The sequence below is a fragment of the Drosophila ananassae genome, chromosome 3R (genome assembly GCF_017639315.1).
Source record: "Drosophila ananassae strain 14024-0371.13 chromosome 3R, ASM1763931v2, whole genome shotgun sequence".
NCBI classification, from domain to species: Eukaryota; Metazoa; Arthropoda; class Insecta; order Diptera; family Drosophilidae; genus Drosophila; species Drosophila ananassae.
In genome coordinates, this window is record NC_057930.1 from 19168118 (window position 1) to 19187070 (window position 18953).

Consider the following 18953-nt stretch of genomic DNA (forward strand, 5'->3'; position numbering starts at 1 on the left):
TATAAAAAAGTAATGTACTTTTTTCAGTGTCCGACCATAGCGAACACCTGTAAAGACAGTATTTGAAAAATACCAAAACAAATCCAAAGCTTTCCATCAAGAGTGAGCTTTCGTTTGCCGGTGCAAACTTTTCGAGCGACTTAAGAAACGAAAGACTTAAGACACGAACTCGAGAGTCACTTGCTCTCCAGAGCGCAATCGAAACGCACGGGTCCGCGAATTTCCAGCCTCCTCATTGAAAAGCCCGCGCGTGCCCGAAAAATACAAGAAGTGTGGTAAAAACCGAATCAATTTCTGTGTGAGGCAGCCGGAATTATGCCTCGCCAACGTCGCCGTCGTCTTGCTCTGCACTGAAATCGAAATCGAGTCCAATGACCAGCTCTCGAGCTGGTGCTTAAGAAAGAGTTTTGCACTTTTAGCCAGCCGTCGCCGGTCAACAAGCAGGCCTTGACCCACAGTCCAAAAAACACAGACTCGAGTGCTCAAATATTCCGCATTCGGGCTGCGTATAATTATACAACAGTTGTAATTACAGCTTATAATTAGCAGTAGTGTAAATTGGCTTAAGGAAAACCAACCAGCAACCAAACAAAAAATTACAATGTGGCTTGAGTGTGTGGAGAATCAGAAAAGTGCATTTTTGGGTGTTCGAGCAACTTTTTGCCTGCAGCTACTTTTTGTGGGAATGACACTCTCCCGCCTGGAATTCGCCGGTATGTATTTTTTGTGCTAAATAAAAACACATTAGCCACAGAGAAGAAAATAAAACGAATTGGAGACGCAATGGCCCCAAAAAAGAGAGAGATTGATAATAATTTAAGTTAAACTTTTACTTTCGCTCTGGCTGGTCTGCTGGCACCTGGCACCTTTATTTTTTGGCCATACCTTTCTTTCGGGCCCTGTCACGGTGGCTTTTGGTGCTTTTTTCTGTTGACATTTCAAATTTGCGTCAGCCGGCTAAGCAGTCGGCATAAATTTCAATTTTAACTGGTTGCACAATATTTGCCATGTATATGGTTTTCTTTTCCCTTTCTGTGTAGTCATTCAATTGGGTGACCTTGCCTCATTTATTGGTCAATAAAAACAAAAATAACTCCATGAACTCATCTCTTTTTTACTGGTTTTGTGGCACGTTCAAGTGTATCAGAGATATTTTGGTAGCAGAGGCTCATCCTACGCAAATTACACAAAAATGTTGCTCTGTCACGGTGCGCCTTTTGCAATCTCTCGGCTCATAAATTAATTAATTGACCCGGCTACCGTTTAATCCATTTGGCAGGCGGCTCATAATTTAAAATATTTATGTGCCCCTGTGCCTTGACACTTTTTTATATTGCTTTTGCAATATTAACTAGAGCCCAGCGCATCGGCAGGCGGGCTAATGGGGCGTATGCGCGTTTTCGGGGTGCGTGTCATTGCCAAGTTTAGGTATCCGATTCAGAGAGCCAGGGGCACATTCAAGGATTTTTTTTTTGTAATAGAATTGCAGGTTGAAAGCTGTCATTAGTCGAGATTGTAGAGGGTCAATGAACTCAGCGCGGAGCTGGTAATTAAGGCTCAGAAAAGTGGGTCAAGAAATTGCACTTTGCCAGTAGAAGCCAAAATGAAGCAATTAACGAAGAATTTTTAAAACAAAGCGCCACTCTAAAGCCGTAAGGTTATGACACACAAATCTTGATATCGATTCGGCTGGCCAATTGGCCAATAATCTCCACCTTCAAATCACAGCCAAACAATGCCCGTGACTCATGGCAAACAATCCCAGCCATAAACAAAACACAAAAACCCATAAACAACACGAGAAAAAGCCAACCAACCCAAAATCATCTCTCACTTAGCAGTCAGTGTCTTTTTCGTGTTTTTTGTTGCTTTTCATTTTCATTTTGTTGTGGTCAGCTGTCTTATTTTGTTTTTTGCCTTCCGCATTCGATGGTTTCCGTTTCAGGCCTGATTTGTGTTAGTTGGACAGAGTTTTCCGGCCACCCACCCCCTAATGGTATTTTCCCCAAAATTTTCCCGCTCTCGAAAATGAAAAAGAAAACAATGAACTGTAAATAAAGCCAAAAAAAGACATTTAATTGGCATGCGTAATGCTCGAAAGAAATTGAAATAAATAGTAAAGGGGTGAGTGGGGAGGCTTTTTGGGTTTAAGGCTTACATAAGACGGCAAAAAGCAGCTCACGAAGCCCCAGCTAAACGATTGTGAAAAACAAATGAAAACAGAAAAGCTAAAGACAATTGAGGCATGACCACGACCACGGCCCATTGCTAATTGAAGAGTGGCGAGTGGAGATGGGGGGGAGGGCAAATGCATATTATCCATGTCATATCGGTGGGTGGGATCAGACGAAATTATGTTGGATCTCTGATGTAAAATAACCGCCAGCTGCATGCCTAATTTCAGACAGCTGCCGCCTTCTTTTTTGTTATTTGACTGACAACATGTCAACTGCAATCGAAAGTAAAATGTGCACAACTAGTTGGCCGTTTACTGTGTCGATGGGTTATACATATGATGTACCTTATAAGGCCTCAGCTACTTATCTTGGGGTATTTCCAGTGCCCACCCAACCGGCAAGAGTCTGCATCTGCAACCGTTTCCCAGACCGGTTGCAAGACTCCGGGTTGCGGTTATCATCTGAAAAGTACCCCAACCGCCAAGTGGGCCAATTGCTGGTTGCCAGCTAACAGTTGGCGCCACTTGCCGACTTAGCCAACCGTTCCCCTCGAAGGCCGATTCTCATGTGTCTGCTTTGGTTAGACTTTTAATTTGGCCATTTGAATTCACAGCGCCCAGCTAAGCCTTCTTACGCATTCGCTGACACCGTCATCGATGCGAATTATTTGATTTTCAATTGGAACTAGTTCGGAGACTTGGGAAATAAAATTCAATAAGCTTCGAATTTACTCCAGACTAGCATTTGTAGCATTTTTATGTTTTTGATTCATGTTTTTTAATAGCTTGGGTTTGAGCAATGTGTATAAATTGATTTTGTAATCATAGTAGTTATGAGATTCTATTTTTTTTTTTCAAATTTTAATGAGCGGAATTTTTTTGAAACCATTTCAATCATTTTTGATTTTGTCTCAACTATAAGTGTTTAATTAACACTAAGTACCAAGGAAAATAGTGTCCAAAAAAGTCATGGAGTGCTTAGTTTCAAAACTTATTAAAACACTATTAAATCATTTTAATATGTTTAGTACTAGTAGGGGTTGTAATTTATGGGAGCATTTCCTACTCATGAGGAACCAATTTTCTTCGCATTCGGTCTCTGACTGTTTACCAGCCAACATCTCCCTTACAAGGAGCTGGCAGCTTTTCATTTTTTATTATTTTATTTTATTTTTTTGAAAAAATATGTTTTCAATTATTTTAAGTACCTTTTTTTATACATTGTCCTTTAATGCTTTCTTGATGAGTCATTGTTTTCAGTGACTAGCTCTGGATGTACTGATTTTCTGTTTCTAAATATGTTTGTTGCCTAAAAATCGTATTATTCCCCTGAATTCATATTTAATTTTAACGACGCTTGGAACCTCATTTTTCAATTTTCATTTATTTTTCATACTGAAAATAACTTTACAACTAAAATTTCCTTCTTGAACAATTAAACAATTTTTATTTATTTTATTTTATGGTTGGGACTTTCCCGAGCGTTAGGTCCACCTTTCTGCGGTTTTCAATCTGTTTATTTTTTGACTGTCTTTATTTTCTTCTTTTCCTTAAAAATGTCGTCTTAATTCATCGGTACTCAAGTACAATTTGTTTTTAAATTAAATTAAATTTCTTTTATACATCTTATTTAAAGCCCTTAGTTTGTAACTCTATAACTTACTTTGTCTTCGGTTGATTTATTTTATTTTTATTTATTAAGCAATTGAAAAATCGCTTAAAATATATATCTCTTACAAAGTTACATGGTATTTTAAATTATAAAGAAAATATTTATTTAATTGCGAACCACTTGGCGCATCTCTGTGCCCAAGCAACAAGCCAAATTGTCAGATAAGCCGATCTCAAATGGGTTTTCCTTACGAGCAGGCCGTGAATCAGCGAATAAATTACGCATATTCATTCAGTATCCAGTTGCCAGCTCCAGTTATATCATGAGCAGCACGTTTTGTCAAAAATAAAACCCAGCCAGAGCGAAAAAAGTAAACAAAGAGCCTGGCCATCGTCACTTCCGTTTTTGGCCGACTTGGCCTGCCAAGCAGACAGCAGACTTTTACTTTCTGCAACAGTTTTGCGTTGTGTGGTGGTGCAACTTGCAATTGTGGTTGCAACTGCAACTGGAACCGCAATGGCAATCGCATGACATTTGCGGCGTGCCAAATTGCAAACATTCAATGTCGCTGCCTGCGGTGTCTGGTTATGTAATTAAATGTAATATCAAAGCCGAGCAAGTCAGCGAGCGCAAACTTGTTTGTCAACTTCAACTATGTTCGTGACTCCCATCTGCAATACCCAAACTGACCACTACTCTACTCCTCCATCTCATATCCTCATAGCTGGCCAAAATGCCGGAGTTGTGGCGGCTGCGGTAGCGGCTGGCCAAAACCAGACCCAGGTCTATGTGACAGAATCTTGCCTGCAGAAGCCCTACCGCTGTCCCCATCCCAAGATCCAGTTCTATCTGTACACCCGACGCACCCAGGAGCAGCCCGAGTTTATAGATGTCCTGGACTCGAACGCCCTCTACTACACGCACTTCAATCCCCGCCACCCCACCAAGATCATCATCCACGGCTTCGGCGGCGGAAGGACTCTCAGTCCGAGTCCGGACCTGCGGGAGGCCTACTTCAGTGTGGGCGAGTACAATATCATCATCGTGGACTACAGTGACGCCGTGAAGGAGCCCTGCCTCAGCCAGATGGAATGGGCCCCGCGGTTCGGCAGCCTGTGCATTTCCCAGCTGGTCAAGTACCTGGCCCGTCATCCTCGCGGCGTCCAGCCGGACGACCTCCACTTCATAGGCTACAGTGTGGGCGCCCATATCGCTGGACTGGTGGCCAACTACCTGAAGCCCGAGGAGGGCAAGCTGGGCAGGATTACTGCCCTGGATCCCACGATATTCTTTTATGCGGGGGCGAACAACTCCAGGGACTTGGACACCACGGACGCCCATTTTGTGGATGTCATGCACACAGGAGCCGGCATTCTAGGACAGTGGCATTCCAGTGGCCATGCGGATTTCTACGTCAACGGTGGAACCCGGCAACCCGCTTGTGTGGGCTCCGCCACTCTGTTTCGTGAGTACCTAAAAGTATTACTTAATATTTCATTACTTTATTATAATTCATAGGGTTAACGACTTTCCTTATGGGGAAATAAGAGTCCAATGAACGCATTAACATGAAAATAGTCTCTAAAATAATTATAAACTTTATTTTATCTGCAGAGACCCTGGCCTGTGATCACACCAAAGTCACCCCATATTTTATCGAATCCATAACCACAACGAGGGGTTTCTATGCAGGACCTTGCCCCAATCTCTTCACGTATCTGATTGGCTGGTGTGAGCCGAAGGACTCGGAGTACGTGCTAATGGGCGAGCATTGCTCTCACAAGTGAGTAGAAATATTTACGAATATAACACAAATAATTTACTATTTCGAAACCATTGCAGGGCTCGCGGAAACTACTATGTGACCACCAATGCCAAGGCGCCCTTTGCCCGAGGATTTCCTGGCAAGGGGCGTTCCAATGGGGAATACCAGGGAGTCCGAAGATAATACTAGGCCGTTTCATTTCCAAGTGTTTAAATCGATTCTGCACCCGCCTGAATTTCTTACATCTTTTCCATCGTAGCACTCATGTGATTTTAGCTTGTTTCCTAATTAATTGATACATGTATTTATTTGATTTTTGTTATTAGTTCTAACTATCGGCATTTTATGTTGAGAGTTGGGGATCGGAACGAGTCTCGATGTTTCGATCAAATCTAATCATTAAGTTTTAGGCTGAAAATTGATATGAATAAAAAACGAAAAGAGGAATTAATTTTTAACATGTTCGTTTTATTGAATTCCAAATACATTTGTTTAGTTATAATTTTGTTGCTGCTTTTCATGTTCTTTAAATATGGGATTTTTTATAGGCATTTCGGGAATAGAACCCTTGTAAGTAACATCATCTTCCAAATTTTTCAACGAATATGATTTTTATTTATTGCCAATTAAATAGTTAATTATGTATATCGGTAAATAAATTGCTGTCTATTGAACTGGAGTCTTTCGTATTTGTTTTTTCCGAGTATATTTTTGGTTTTGTAATGAGCACACTGAAATATATACGTATATATTATAATTAAGGTTAACTACCATTCAAATTATACAACATGGGCGGGTGTTGCCAGAAAAGGGACCTCATATATTTAATTTTGATTTAATATTTAATAATTTGTATACAGTACTCTCTCGGTAAACACAAAGAATGTATTTTGTTTCTAAATATTTACACAGTTTAAAGTTTAAACGATTAATTTTGTATATATTACGGGTAAAGTATATCCCTACGGCTGGCCGAAGACATTGGGTTGAATGGATCGAACGCATATATCTTATTCATACGGGTTGTGTATATTTGTCCGGTGTATAATGTACTTGTGCGCCTAATATTCTGTTTCAATGAAAGTATATGCTGTTATTTGAATGGCTTGCTCTTGCTCGGCGTTGTTAACATTATTATAGTTCGGCTAAAATACGCTAGATTGGGAGTAGTTGTCGTTTATAGTTTAACTTTATTATGCTCATATAGTGGTTGGCTTTCATTTCATTTTTGTTTCACTTTATGTACACTTAAGTTACTCACAAAAGCATTTACTGATGGCATTCGGCTACGAGTTACATAAATATATTCTTATTTACAAACTTTCCTTTTATGGTAAATAGTGTGAGAGTATTATATAATATATTAGCAAGCAAGTGTTTTAACCGTGGCTTTTGGGTTAACATATCTAATGTTATTATTGTCCACACAGCCCCGAGAGCTTCGAGTATCTCTCAAAAACGAAAACGGAAATCAACTCTAAACATCCTTTCGATTTTAAAAGTACACATATAGATAAGTAGTTGCTATGACCTTATGTACAGAATGGAGTTTGAACTAGACTAATATTACACATACGCCCCGTGGCCCAAATACATAATTCTGCTTCTACAGCTCTCTAGAAGCTCTCAAAACTTTCGCCTATAATCGAAACAATATGACTTGAATGTAAATAAACATTAATTAAGTATATATAGTTTTTATTAACTAAGCTTAATAATTAGGTATTGTCGCTTTCACAAGCAGTATTATTGCTAACATGTATCATAGGGAAAATGCAACTGGAAGGCTTTTCCAAGGGATCTCCGCCTACGATACCATCTGTTAAAATTTGAATATATAAGCGCTATTTTAAAGTAGCTATGAGTATGAATATTTGTTTGAGTATTTATTCGCTGCTCTGTACAAATTACGGGTAAGAATTGACTCTTTTAGTTAGAAAATTTTCACACTTTTAATACATAGTGATTTAATTGTGAATAATTTGAGTTATCTTTAAGTAGTTATTCATAATTTTATCTAGTTTAATACTTTTAGGATAATGTACACACGATACAAATAAGTTTGAAGAGTTTTATGTTCAAAAGAACACTATAAAGTTCATATTTGGCAGTAATGTAATGCATATTGTGGAGAAAACTAAAAAAATAATAGTTAATAGTGCATTTTATAAAATTAAACGAAATAAGAGTCAAGGGTGCGATTTAAAAGTGAAATTTGTGCTCTTAAACTGAATTTTAGTGCATAACTGAAATAAAAACTGAAAAAGTTTAACTACAAATTTGCTAAATTTATGTACAATACAATCCACTAAGTACTTTAAATACTTTTAATTGGTAATATAATATTTAGTTATTTATTGGATTCACATTTTGGAAATTATAATATGGAAAATTTCAAACCCTGTAACTGAAAATAGGATTAAGGGGAAGTAGAGTTATAAAGTGAATCCTGTTTCGTATGAAGACCAAGTCTGAGGTTATAGGCTCCTACCACTATCTACCTATTGTATTGATTTCTGCCTTAATGCTTTCGTCGTTTAACTGAAGATAAGTTATTTGTAGAATACTTTTAGGTATACTCGATTAGCTAGTTTCGCTTTTATGGTTATCATTCGTGCCGAACATCAACAATTGCTTAGATTTGATTAAAATGTTCTCTCGCTCGGAAATATCAGCCAGTTGCGGCCGATCCTTGCGCAAAGGATATAATATCGTCAACGGTAATAAAACAGTTTGCCCTTCCTGGCCACTGGCCACTGGCCACTTCGTAGTTAATAGTTAACAACAATTATTATTAGTTAGCTAAATATATATATTTATATATATGTGTATGTATATTTCGGTATATATTTTATATACGTACGAGTATATGTTGATTCAAATATAATTATAGTTTTCATTTTGGAAACGTGGTGCGTATCTGGATTATGTGGTTTGTGATATACAATTATTTCATATTCCAGTTAATTCCCTTTCTTGTGATCTTCCTATTGCTTTGCAATTTGTTTTATTTATTTGAGCTTGTAAATAGAAATTCGCATTAGCCATGGCTTAAATGATTAGTATATGATTTAGGCCAGTTTCTCTATCTGTATGTGTGTGGGTGTGTGTGTGCTAAATGCGGACTAACATGCGGATACATATGTAGTTTCTCTGTTAGGTACATAGTTTCATTGTGTTAGTGTGGCGTGTTGAGTTTCTTCGCTGAAAATTCGATAGAGCATTATACTCTTTTGTTTCAGTTATGGTTTTATCTATTTTTATGAAAAGGTCATAGTATCCTTTCAGCTATAGAGAGAGAGTGGACCTGTAGGAGGGAAGGGTGCATGGGTGGGTGAGAGTGAACGAGGAGGTGAACTTTAACGACACACCAAGAACAAACAATAAACGTCAAACAATTTCAACTACAACTAAAAGCTATGATATATGTATTTATGACCCATTACTGCTGTTGTTGTTGCTGCTGGTAGGATTGCGGATCGTAGGACGGCATCTGACCCGCCTGCGGCTGTTGTCCTTGCGTGTAGCCATACGTGTTGGCCACCTCCCCGTACGACGGCGGGGCATCCTGCTCGACCATCGGAGCACTGGCGGCGGCCATGGCGAAGGGATTGTTGGCCACGTGTCCAGTGGCGCCATAGCTAATGGCACCCGGTTGCTGCATTTGGCTCTGTTCATTGTACTCGGGTGCCCCCTATCATGTGAAATTATCAAGGGATTCAATCATAGAAGGAATCGTTATTAATTGTCATTACTTTTATTCAAATAGCAGAGTCAGATTGAAAACCAAGTCAATAATATTCAAAGCCCAGAACTAGCTCCGATAAAATGTTTTAGAATAAAACAAAATAAAAGTGCTTTTATTTTATATACAAACTTAAACAATATGTTTCAAATATACTAAAAAGAATACAAAAATATAAAAAATTATACAATAAATAAAAAAGTAAAAATAAGAAGACATTGCGAATTTTTCACTCACAAATGAAGTCTCCTTCATGTAGTTGCCCACCATGCCAGCCTGGCTGGGATCGGTGTTGGTAATGGCTCCCGCCGGTGGTGCCCACACCTGTTGCTCCTCCGGAGGCGGCTCCGCCCAAGGCTGCAACTCTCCGGAAGCAAAGATTCCGTAGAAAGTGCAGCCAATCAAATGAACACAGGCGGCCAAGGTGAAGACGGTGGTCCAGCAGCCGGTGGGCTAAATTTAATTTAAATATTAAAATAAGTCCTTTTTGACAAAGGCTTTGAAGCACTTACATTAGCTTGGATAAGACCATCTAGAGCGTAGGGAACTATGATTCCAGCCAAGGTGCCAATGCCGTTAGAGAGACCCATCAAAATACTGGCATACCGAGGAGCAATATCCAGGTGATTGACGTTGTAGCCGGAAATGGCAAAGCCACTGAAGGCCACGCCACAGGTCAGGGCAAACATTGCACCCGTCTGAAAGGATAAAAGCGTTTTAAAATGCTCTATAGGAAAAGAGGTGTATATATTATTGACCCACCGCCGTTGAGGAATGTGCCACAAAAAGGAAAAACAGACCCTCCATGCCAAAGCCGCCGCAGTTGAACAACTTCCTCACATTCGTAGTGGAGAGGATTCCGTTCTTGCGTAGATGATCCGCCAGCATGCCACCGAAGGGCACTATCGTCGTCATTATCAAATGGGGCAGCGACCCCACGAAGCCGGCCTCCTCCACCTTGAAGCCGAACTTGTGCTTGAGGAACGATGACTGGAATAGCACTAGCAGATAGAAGTTCCAGGAACGGCAGAAGTTGGCCACAATGATGGCGTACACCGGCATGGAACGCATCATCTCCCGCCAGGGTGTTGTCTTCAGTGACGGCATCGTGGGATGAGCGGACTCTCCCAGCGACTTCTCAATGTACTTGAGCTCGGGAATGCTAATTGCCGGATGCTTGCGCGGGTTCTCGAAGCACAACCAAATCCAGAACATATACCAAATGATGCCAAACACTCCGTAGGCATAGAATGGCGCCTGATAGCCGACGGCATCCGCCAGGAGTCCGGAGAGGGGCAGTCCCACCACCACGCCGGCGTAGGAGCCGGAAAAGGCCAAGGTGGCTAGTCGGGAACGTTCCATGGGCGGTGCCCAGAAGCGCCAGATGCCATGGCAAGCCGGATACGTAACGCCCTTTAATAGAAACGGGTTTTTAAATAGTAAGAAAATAGCTTAAAATTTATAGAAAGTATATTTTGTATCCATCTTCCCCACTGAGCAGCAAAGAAATGACAAACTCCCCAATAACACAAAGAAATCGCATTAAAATAAATGCTTTTGTTATTTTTCCCTAGCCGAGCGGGGATGTCCTCCTCCCCTTACTCAGAAGGGCTTAGGACATGTTTCCATTTCACATATTTGCTTTATCATAAAGAAAAATCTAGTCCCCCTACTCAGAAGCTTCCCCTTTTATTTTTTCGCAACATCACGCAGCCGTAATCCCGGGCTTTGATCTGTGGCGAAATCGAATTTGGTTAGCCGGTTAGCTGGGATGTCCTTACCTCGAAGAGTCCTTGCAGCACGCGCACACAAATCACCACATGACCGTGCATCAGCGTCATGGCGAACGGCACGAACAGATGCAACGTGGCGGAGCTGACGATGGACAGGCCGAATATCTTGTTGGCCGGGAACTTGGAGGCAATGAAGCCGCCTGGAATCTGCGTCACCAGATAGCCCCAGAAGAAGGACGAGTCCACATGGCTCTCCACGGCAACGGTCCAGTTCATAAACACGGTCTGAAAATACATCCGGGGTTAGTGACTTTGAATGGCAGCTCTCAGAAATCATTAAAAACAGCTCCAGGCGTTTATTAACGAGCTCTGGCTCTGCATTTCAAATGTGCGATGAAATGTGTTCTGTGTGTGGGCGTGGTCCTTTGTGTGTGACTTTTGTATGATATCCTGGCACACACCCTAATTGACAACGCCTTTCCGCCAAACGAGGCGAATTTGTTGGCTCTAACTTTGGATGCTCATTTAATTTTGTCAATCTTGTGAGTGTAATATGTGACAGATGTGAAGGGAATTTAATGAGTGTAATATCATTTCAGAAAACTTTAAGGACTTCAATTTCAGAATTCACAGGATGGATGTAAGAAATTCAATTGTTTCTGGAGGTTTCTTGGATGCTTTTTCTTTGAAAATTTATGTTAGAATCACTCACTCCATTATGCTCTCCTTTGAGCTTTGCAGCCGACATATTGCAACGCATTCCAAAGGCAATCATGAAGCCCACACAGGCCATGGTGGCGATGGTGTACCGGGCCGGCATACAAGGACACTCCGCCTTGCAGTACTTGTCGATCTTCCGCAGCGGCGGCCGTTCGATCTCCTCGAAGGAGGCGGGCGAGTCCGGCCGGTCGTCGTCGTCATCGTAGGCGTGACCGCCCCCTGGACCACGGCCTTCCCGCTCGCCCCCCTCCATCTCCTCATAGCCGCCGTGACCGCCATGGTAGCTCTGCGAGATCTCGAACTTCTCCATGGTCGGTTTTAGGCTAAAATATTGGCAAAAACAATAAAAATTAATAAATATTATATTAAAAATTAGTTTAATATTGCTAACCTACTTATGTGACTTAATTAGCTTTAAAATTACACGCAATCTCGTCTCACCTTCCTTCATCTTGATCACATTTTATTTCATTTTCGAAACACAAATCACTATGGGGAGAAACACTTTCTAAATTATTTATTTTATCCATATTACGATTTGCAGAATTGTCTTAAATCGTAAGGCATTGGCTTTGATTAATATGGAAATTAAAATGTATTTCTATTGGAAATTTTTGTCACAAGAGCATTAATGTGACTAAATTTCAAGAAAAAAAGTGTGATTTTAAGAGCACGTGAAGTCTTCAATTGATTTTGGCAAGTAAATGGTGATAATTGTTTTTGTTGAATCTCTTGGAAACGGGCACATACAGTTTTTAATTAACATAAATCAATATATGTTTATAATAAACAATCAGACTCATAGTTTATAAAAGAACACAATTTAAAAAGCACAAGTAAAAACACATCCGTTCCTAAAGACGCTTCCTTATCTATTAGTTCTTTTCCATTTTATTTTTAAATTAAAAATATTTTGGTACCTATATATATATATAAAATCAACACTAGTTAACACAACCTATTGTTTATATAATACTTAACATATTATAATAACATATTAAATAAATGTAAATAATAAATAATTTATTTTTTTTTGGTCGGAATATTTTATATATGTAGGATGTATTTTATATATGTCTTATGGAATGAATTTTGCAAAATAGTGTACTTTTCGAAGAGTAAAGGTCCAGTTTTTGGCAAAGAAGAGAATAAATTATATTACTTAGAATAGAATATTCTTCCAAAAGCTAAAGAGATATGACTCTTTGTGAATAAAGCCGAAGAGCACTCAGATCAATTCCTCTACTAGCCTCTAGTGTAGCCGGGTCATAATTCTTGCCAATTAGGACTGCTTGAAAGCCAAATCAACAGGTCAACGAGAGGGCGTGAAAACACACAAATATTTCAGGCTTGTTAACAACAACAGCTGCCGTCCCCCACACCTAGCCATTAAATCCAAGGTGGTTGTTGTTTTTCGGCAAAGTCCCAAAGGAATTGCGGTGTCTAAAGGGAGGAATTGCTGGGAGAACTTCCCTTTTTTACTGTGTTGTGGAATAAAATTCAATTTTATTAAGTGCTGATAGCTTTGCTTTCGGGTATTTAAAGTTGATTGAACCAGGTGACAATCTAAAATCGCATTTTCAGATTTGATTTCAGAGGTAAACAGTGAAAAGAACTTGTCAGCCACTGATTGATGGATGGAATGGATGTGGGTTAACTGCGATGTGGTGTGGGGTGACCCAACCAGTCCTAACTAGAGCCCTGCACAGCCATTTACCCAGGATAAGTGACACATCAGGACTGATATAACTTTTATTTCACTCCCCCTCAGTCATTTTTCTTCATAAATATCCGGGGACAACGACGGGATAAGTAAGCAATACAAACTAATAAGCAGCCACCAGCCGAAAACAAGCCACTACACTGGATAACTTTGTCGTCGAAGTCGCCGACTGTCACATAACTCAAGCGTCTGCCGTCTGATACCAAAGCTACCCTTGTCTGGTCACGCAGGACCCCGCAGGATCAAGAGCAGAGAAAAAATTCCAAAAAAAATTGTCTTCTGCCTTGACCGACTTTAAGGCAGACGCCAATATTGTGCGCCCTTCCAGACATGGAGCCTGGCCTCATCTTCATCACTCGATTGGACTTTTGCCATAAATACTTTTATGATAATTTCAACTCTTTTATTTATAATGGCTTAGAACTTTGTAATTATTAAGAAACTTAATATATTATAGAAAAGATTTCTCTTAGTTGCAGGACTGTTAAGGGTAGAACTACCAAAAGTAAGGACGGGGTTTCCGGCTTCAAAAGCCTTTCTTGCCTGGCTATCATTGATTGGCTATTCATCAGAAGTCATAAATACTATTCTTTGGAATAAAAATATTTGGAAATTCAAACTAAAAACTGGTGAGAGCATTCTGTCTGCGTCTGTTCAAAATTTGTATTGTTCCCCTCACAAGTTGTTTTTTTCAGTCATTGAAGTCTCGCCAAACTATCTGAGGCGCTGAAGTTTCGCCTTGGCTTTTATTCGGCTGTCTTGATAGTCAGTAAAAATGTTGCAGACTTTTTGGCGCCGCCTAGATTACAGCTAACTGGCGCCACAGGACGAAGGATTTGCAGCAGCTCCTTTTCGCCTTTAACACTGCCACAAAACGCGTCCATTAAATGTAAATGGGGCACAGCCGCAGATATATATGCTAGCGTTTGTATTATGGAGTGTATTAGTTTGTTTGCCTTGACATCGGAGATGCTTGGTGGTGGCTGCTTGTCAGCCACACGACCGCGTCTTCAATGACAATTCTAATTTCATTTTCACTGGCTCTGGCAAGGATAAAGGAACTCCTTCAACTTGCTCCAGCTTCCTTGCCGGGCTGAGGCATTTCAATTTCTTTGCGCCAAGTGGCACTCGAGAACTTCAGCGGCAGAGCCGAGCCGCCCACGCAACTGGCTCGTAAAAATCAATTTCATTTGCGTGGGCCACCGCTGCAGCCCTTCGTTGGTATGCAACACATTCCTTAATGAAAGCGATGTGCCACCTATTGTTCCAATTTCTAATTTACGCCCAAGGTCCTTGAGATATCAGTTAAACGCCGGAGTGTTGCATGCCCCACCAACTTTCAATATGTGTGCACATTTCAGAACCTTTATTGTGTTCGAGAGTGCCGACTTTCGAATCCGAAGTGCCGGAGTTAAAGCTTCCGTGTGGACACGTGCTGGCTACGGCAACGTGCCCGGAATTCCTGAGGCATCGGTGAGCTTCGTTGGCATGCCAAAGCGTCTATTGTCACCGGCACTGGAACTCCTGGAAGGTCCTGCCACCCCCTTGTCCTGGCCGTCTATGACTTTAATGACTTGTTAAGCATGCCAATAATTTTACAACTTTCCGGGCAACGCCACGTGCCCAAGTTTGGCGACGCCGGCTACTCCGGGCTTTGCACATCATCATTCTAAATACAAATATTCACTGCATTCTCACTGGCCAGCTTGGTCCAGTTCAAACAACCTGGTGAGTTGATCAGCCTAGCGTTAAATTAAAATTTTTGTTGGCCTTACTGAAGTCCATTTCATTTGATTGCTACCATATTTCATTTACGGCTTATGGGGTTTGATTTATTGGCTAGATGGGATATAATTCAGAGGGGGCTTATATTCAATTTTTAATTCAAAAATTTATATATAAAATAAACGTAGGTATACAACTAAACAGTTAGCCTAACACTTTACTAACCTTTATATACCTATATATTTATATATTATAACCGATGTAAAAGATGTTAATAATAATATTGAATTAAGATGTAATATTATATTAAGTTTATTATGTAAGGATTTTTTATACCAAGCTATCATAATAATGAATTTTCAAATTTTAATATATTTGAATCATTTTTTTTTTGCTCATGAATAAAATTTTTGATATTCATTATTCTGTCATAATCATTCGAATCGCTTTTCAAACTCACCCGCCAAACACGCCCGTGGCCTTCTCCTTAAACGCCGTCAAACCCTTCATGCTGCTGCTGTCCTAGAACCTTCTCCTCGCCGGGTGTTTCTCCCTGAACTCGTCCGCCCCTCGGGATCTGGATCGCTGAGTCCGCCGCCTAAGTCAGCGTCTGTCGTGCTTCGATGGCTTTTCCGCTGTTATCACTTGTGCGCATAAATATATTCGGATTTTTGTTGCCAACTTCACGGCGGATTGCCGTGTATATAAGCGTGGCGAATCGGCGGCGGTTAATTTCCGTGAAGCCGGCACAAATTTGATGGCTCTATTTTCGGGTTGGTTCGTTTCGCTCAGCGGGGTCTCTTCAGTTGGCCGCCATCTAATTTTGATTTTTAGCTTGTCCTTCGTTACTTTTGCCGCCGGTAAGTTGTTACATTTTCATTCACAGTGCCTGCAATAGAGATGTGTACCAGTTATTAATGTGGGTCCACCAATTTGTGTTCCCCGGCTGATAAGGAAAAGCCTGGCATAATTTCAGCATTTTGCACATTTCAGTGTAAGCGGCTTATGTTCATAAATTTGCTTGGCAAGCGAAAGGGGATGAATGGGGATATGGGATCTGGGAACAGGACATGGTGAGCCGGAAAAGTGTTTTGTAAATATTTCTGGCATTGTTAGCAACTTTGATTGCTTTTTATGCTTCATTAGATGTGTGTCTGAAATTCGAGATTTGCAAGTTCGAATCAAAAGAGTTGAGTTTCCAATAAAAGCTTGGGGAGAATTCGCAAATGTTTTTGAATATTTTTGAAAATAATATGCAAAGAATATAAATCTCTCTTTATAGACATTTTATATTGTTCTTATAAACCAGAAATATAATTGTTAATTTATCTATAAAATGTGTGTACATACTACAACTCAAATAATTGTTACATATATTTCTTAAACTGTTTAAATTAAATAAAAATCCTTTAAAAAAACATGTGGAAATAATTCAAAATTTCTTGACTTCATATTTGCTTGTAACAATATGTATTATTCACAAAATATTTTTCACTCACTAAACTAAATTCCACAAAAAAAAATAGCATTCCATTGCCAAGTCTTTCCCCAAAAGCGTTTGTACTTTTGACCTTACTTACATGCTGCCAAAGTGTTACGTAATCCATTTCGACGTTTTGCCCGATTATGTAAGCGTCTTTCCGTTGAATCGTAGCACACTTGTTGTTAGTTATTATGGCTTAAAATATTTCTCGTATTAGGCAACAAAATTTGTTAAGTAATATATTTTGTTGTTGTTGGTTAGGATATCACAAATAAGGTACACAGATAACAGATATAGCTTGATTATTATGCACTACGCGATACGCTGCAATGGAAATCGATATTAGACATATATATTTGGGGTTTAAGTCTGATTATTCCTTTAATTGAAGATCCTTCTCACATTTTCTGAGCAACACACGCCCCGAAAAAAATAAAACCAGAAACGGAAGCAAAAACTTTGAATAAACCAATTAAAAACTTATAATGTGGGGACGACAACATTCAGACAGAGCTGGACCACGAGACCGACGGCAGGACGACGACCACACCAGGACCCCGACCAGGACGAGGACGATGGCGATCCGAATCGAACTCTGTCTGAAGACTGTGTGACAGCCAGGTCACATTCAGCCGCGTTGTGGACCTCAATCGCAGAGGATCGCGTCGAAGGCCAGGTGGCCGTGGATACATAAGTCGCCATCTCTACGGAGACCTCGACTGGAAAACCATATATACATTGTATATAATGGGTAGAGGGGGGAGGGGAAGGATGGAGAAACCCACGCCCCAACCCTCCGACAAGGGGCGTAGTATATACACTGGAAATTTTCGACCCCTGGAACACGTGAACCTTTCTGCCCTTCAAGCCACAAAAAATGGATGAAAACTGGATTTTGTGAAGGATTTGCACTTTTTTTCGAAAGCCGTTTAGTTTTGTAGTATTATTTAGTTATTTTTAATTGTATATTTAAATTTATTTTTTATTATTTAGAGATATTTTATAGCTATATACCCGTAACACCAGGCTCGCCTTTGGCCTCAGCAGGACAACGCACGAAGTGAAACTAACAGCGCTCGCATTCGCCTTTCTTGTCTGCCCGGATGGATAGTCCTGCCAAAGGACATTCGCATCCCCTCTCGCTCGAACCCAGTGTCGGCTGGGTGTGGTGAAAAGCATTCCACGGACAGAGCTGCGCAGGTGCAGGTCTCCGGATCGGGCTGTGCCGGAATTTCGTCTCCGGCATTGGTCGAGGGTGGATGGCAACAGTAGCAAAGCGAGTCCTTTCGGTAGTCGGGGCACTTTGAACCACCTGGCTGGCAAGGACCAATCGGATTCCGGGAAAGTTCTCCTCTCCGGTAAATGGGTGGACTGACTGCCCGTGAATCTCAGTCGTGCGTTAAATGCTGTTAGCATGTTGCCAGGATATTTTCCTTTGTTTTTCGCCAGGCCCACGCTCACAGTCTCACATTCTCCTCGATTTCGGCCATTTTGAATTTTTGCTCTGCCGGAATTTGAGGGGCCTGAAAATTCTTCAAACTGGAAATAACTACGATTTATGGTTGATGTGCCAAAAATCATGTATCCTTTAGTCTTTGATCGATTTTATTTCTACGTGATTCCTTTTTAAATGGCCAGAATTTGATGCTAGTTCCATGGATATTCATTATATTGCATCACTTTAATGGAAGAATAATTTAGAGATGATTTTTCATGGACTCGGATTCCAAGTTTCACAATTTAATATTTAATTATTATCATTAATCATCAATTAAGTCAGTGTGTGTTTCAAAATAGCTCTAAAAGATTCAAAAATGAATAACTTATTAATATATTTCCATAAAAATTGTTTATTATTCATATTATTTATAGTTCTAGTGGCTTTTAAAATGATTTTTTTGAGACTTTTACAAAAGAAGCTAATATTGGAATTATAACTTACTTAATAATCTTTTACTTACCTAATCTTATCTTATACTTACCTAATACTTACCTAATACTTACCTAAAATCCTTTTCAATGACCGACATGATTAAATCTTCTATCGTTAATTACCAAAGATTTTAGTTCGTATTAAATATAGATCCCTTAAACCCTTTCATCCCAAAATCTACAGAAACTATAAGAAACGCAGTTCGCCAAGCCTTCTAATGTTTTCCCCATAAAAACTGTATAGCCAAGTAAGTCTTTGAGAGGGTCCTTGAAACTTTTAAGACGCTTATGTTACCAAAGGAATACACATATATGTATTCTTCTCCTAAGATGTATAGA

The 18953-nt window shown here is 40.0% G+C and overlaps 2 protein-coding genes across 4 annotated transcripts; one reads left to right on the top strand and one right to left on the bottom strand.

Annotated features, from left to right (window-relative positions):
- The first annotated feature begins 164 nt into the window (after positions 1-164).
- On the top strand, positions 165-6004 carry LOC6497228 (phospholipase A1 member A). The gene is made up of 4 exons (XM_001962485.4): positions 165-713; positions 4513-5253; positions 5403-5571; positions 5631-6004. The coding sequence occupies exons 1-4, from the start codon at positions 602-604 to the stop codon at positions 5734-5736; spliced, it is 1128 nt and encodes a 375-aa protein (XP_001962521.2). The 5' UTR covers positions 165-601; the 3' UTR covers positions 5737-6004.
- Positions 6001-17806, bottom strand: LOC6498316 (vesicular glutamate transporter 1). 3 transcript variants are annotated; one of them, XM_014906584.3, is made up of 9 exons: positions 17697-17806; positions 16780-17006; positions 15660-16088; positions 11744-12074; positions 11080-11316; positions 10061-10711; positions 9811-9996; positions 9536-9751; positions 6001-9247 (listed from the first exon to the last, which is right to left on the bottom strand). In XM_014906584.3, exons 3-9 carry the CDS (start codon positions 15707-15709, stop codon positions 8996-8998), a joined length of 1923 nt encoding a protein of 640 aa, XP_014762070.1. In that variant the 5' UTR covers positions 15710-16088; positions 16780-17006; positions 17697-17806; the 3' UTR covers positions 6001-8995. The 3 variants fall into 3 exon arrangements, with proteins under 3 accessions (XP_014762070.1, XP_001962520.1, XP_044571969.1); XM_001962484.4 differs by lacking the exon at positions 17697-17806 and adding an exon at positions 17085-17330; XM_044716034.1 differs by lacking the exons at positions 15660-16088; positions 16780-17006; positions 17697-17806 and adding an exon at positions 12193-12347.
- Between the last annotated feature and the right edge of the window lie 1147 nt (positions 17807-18953).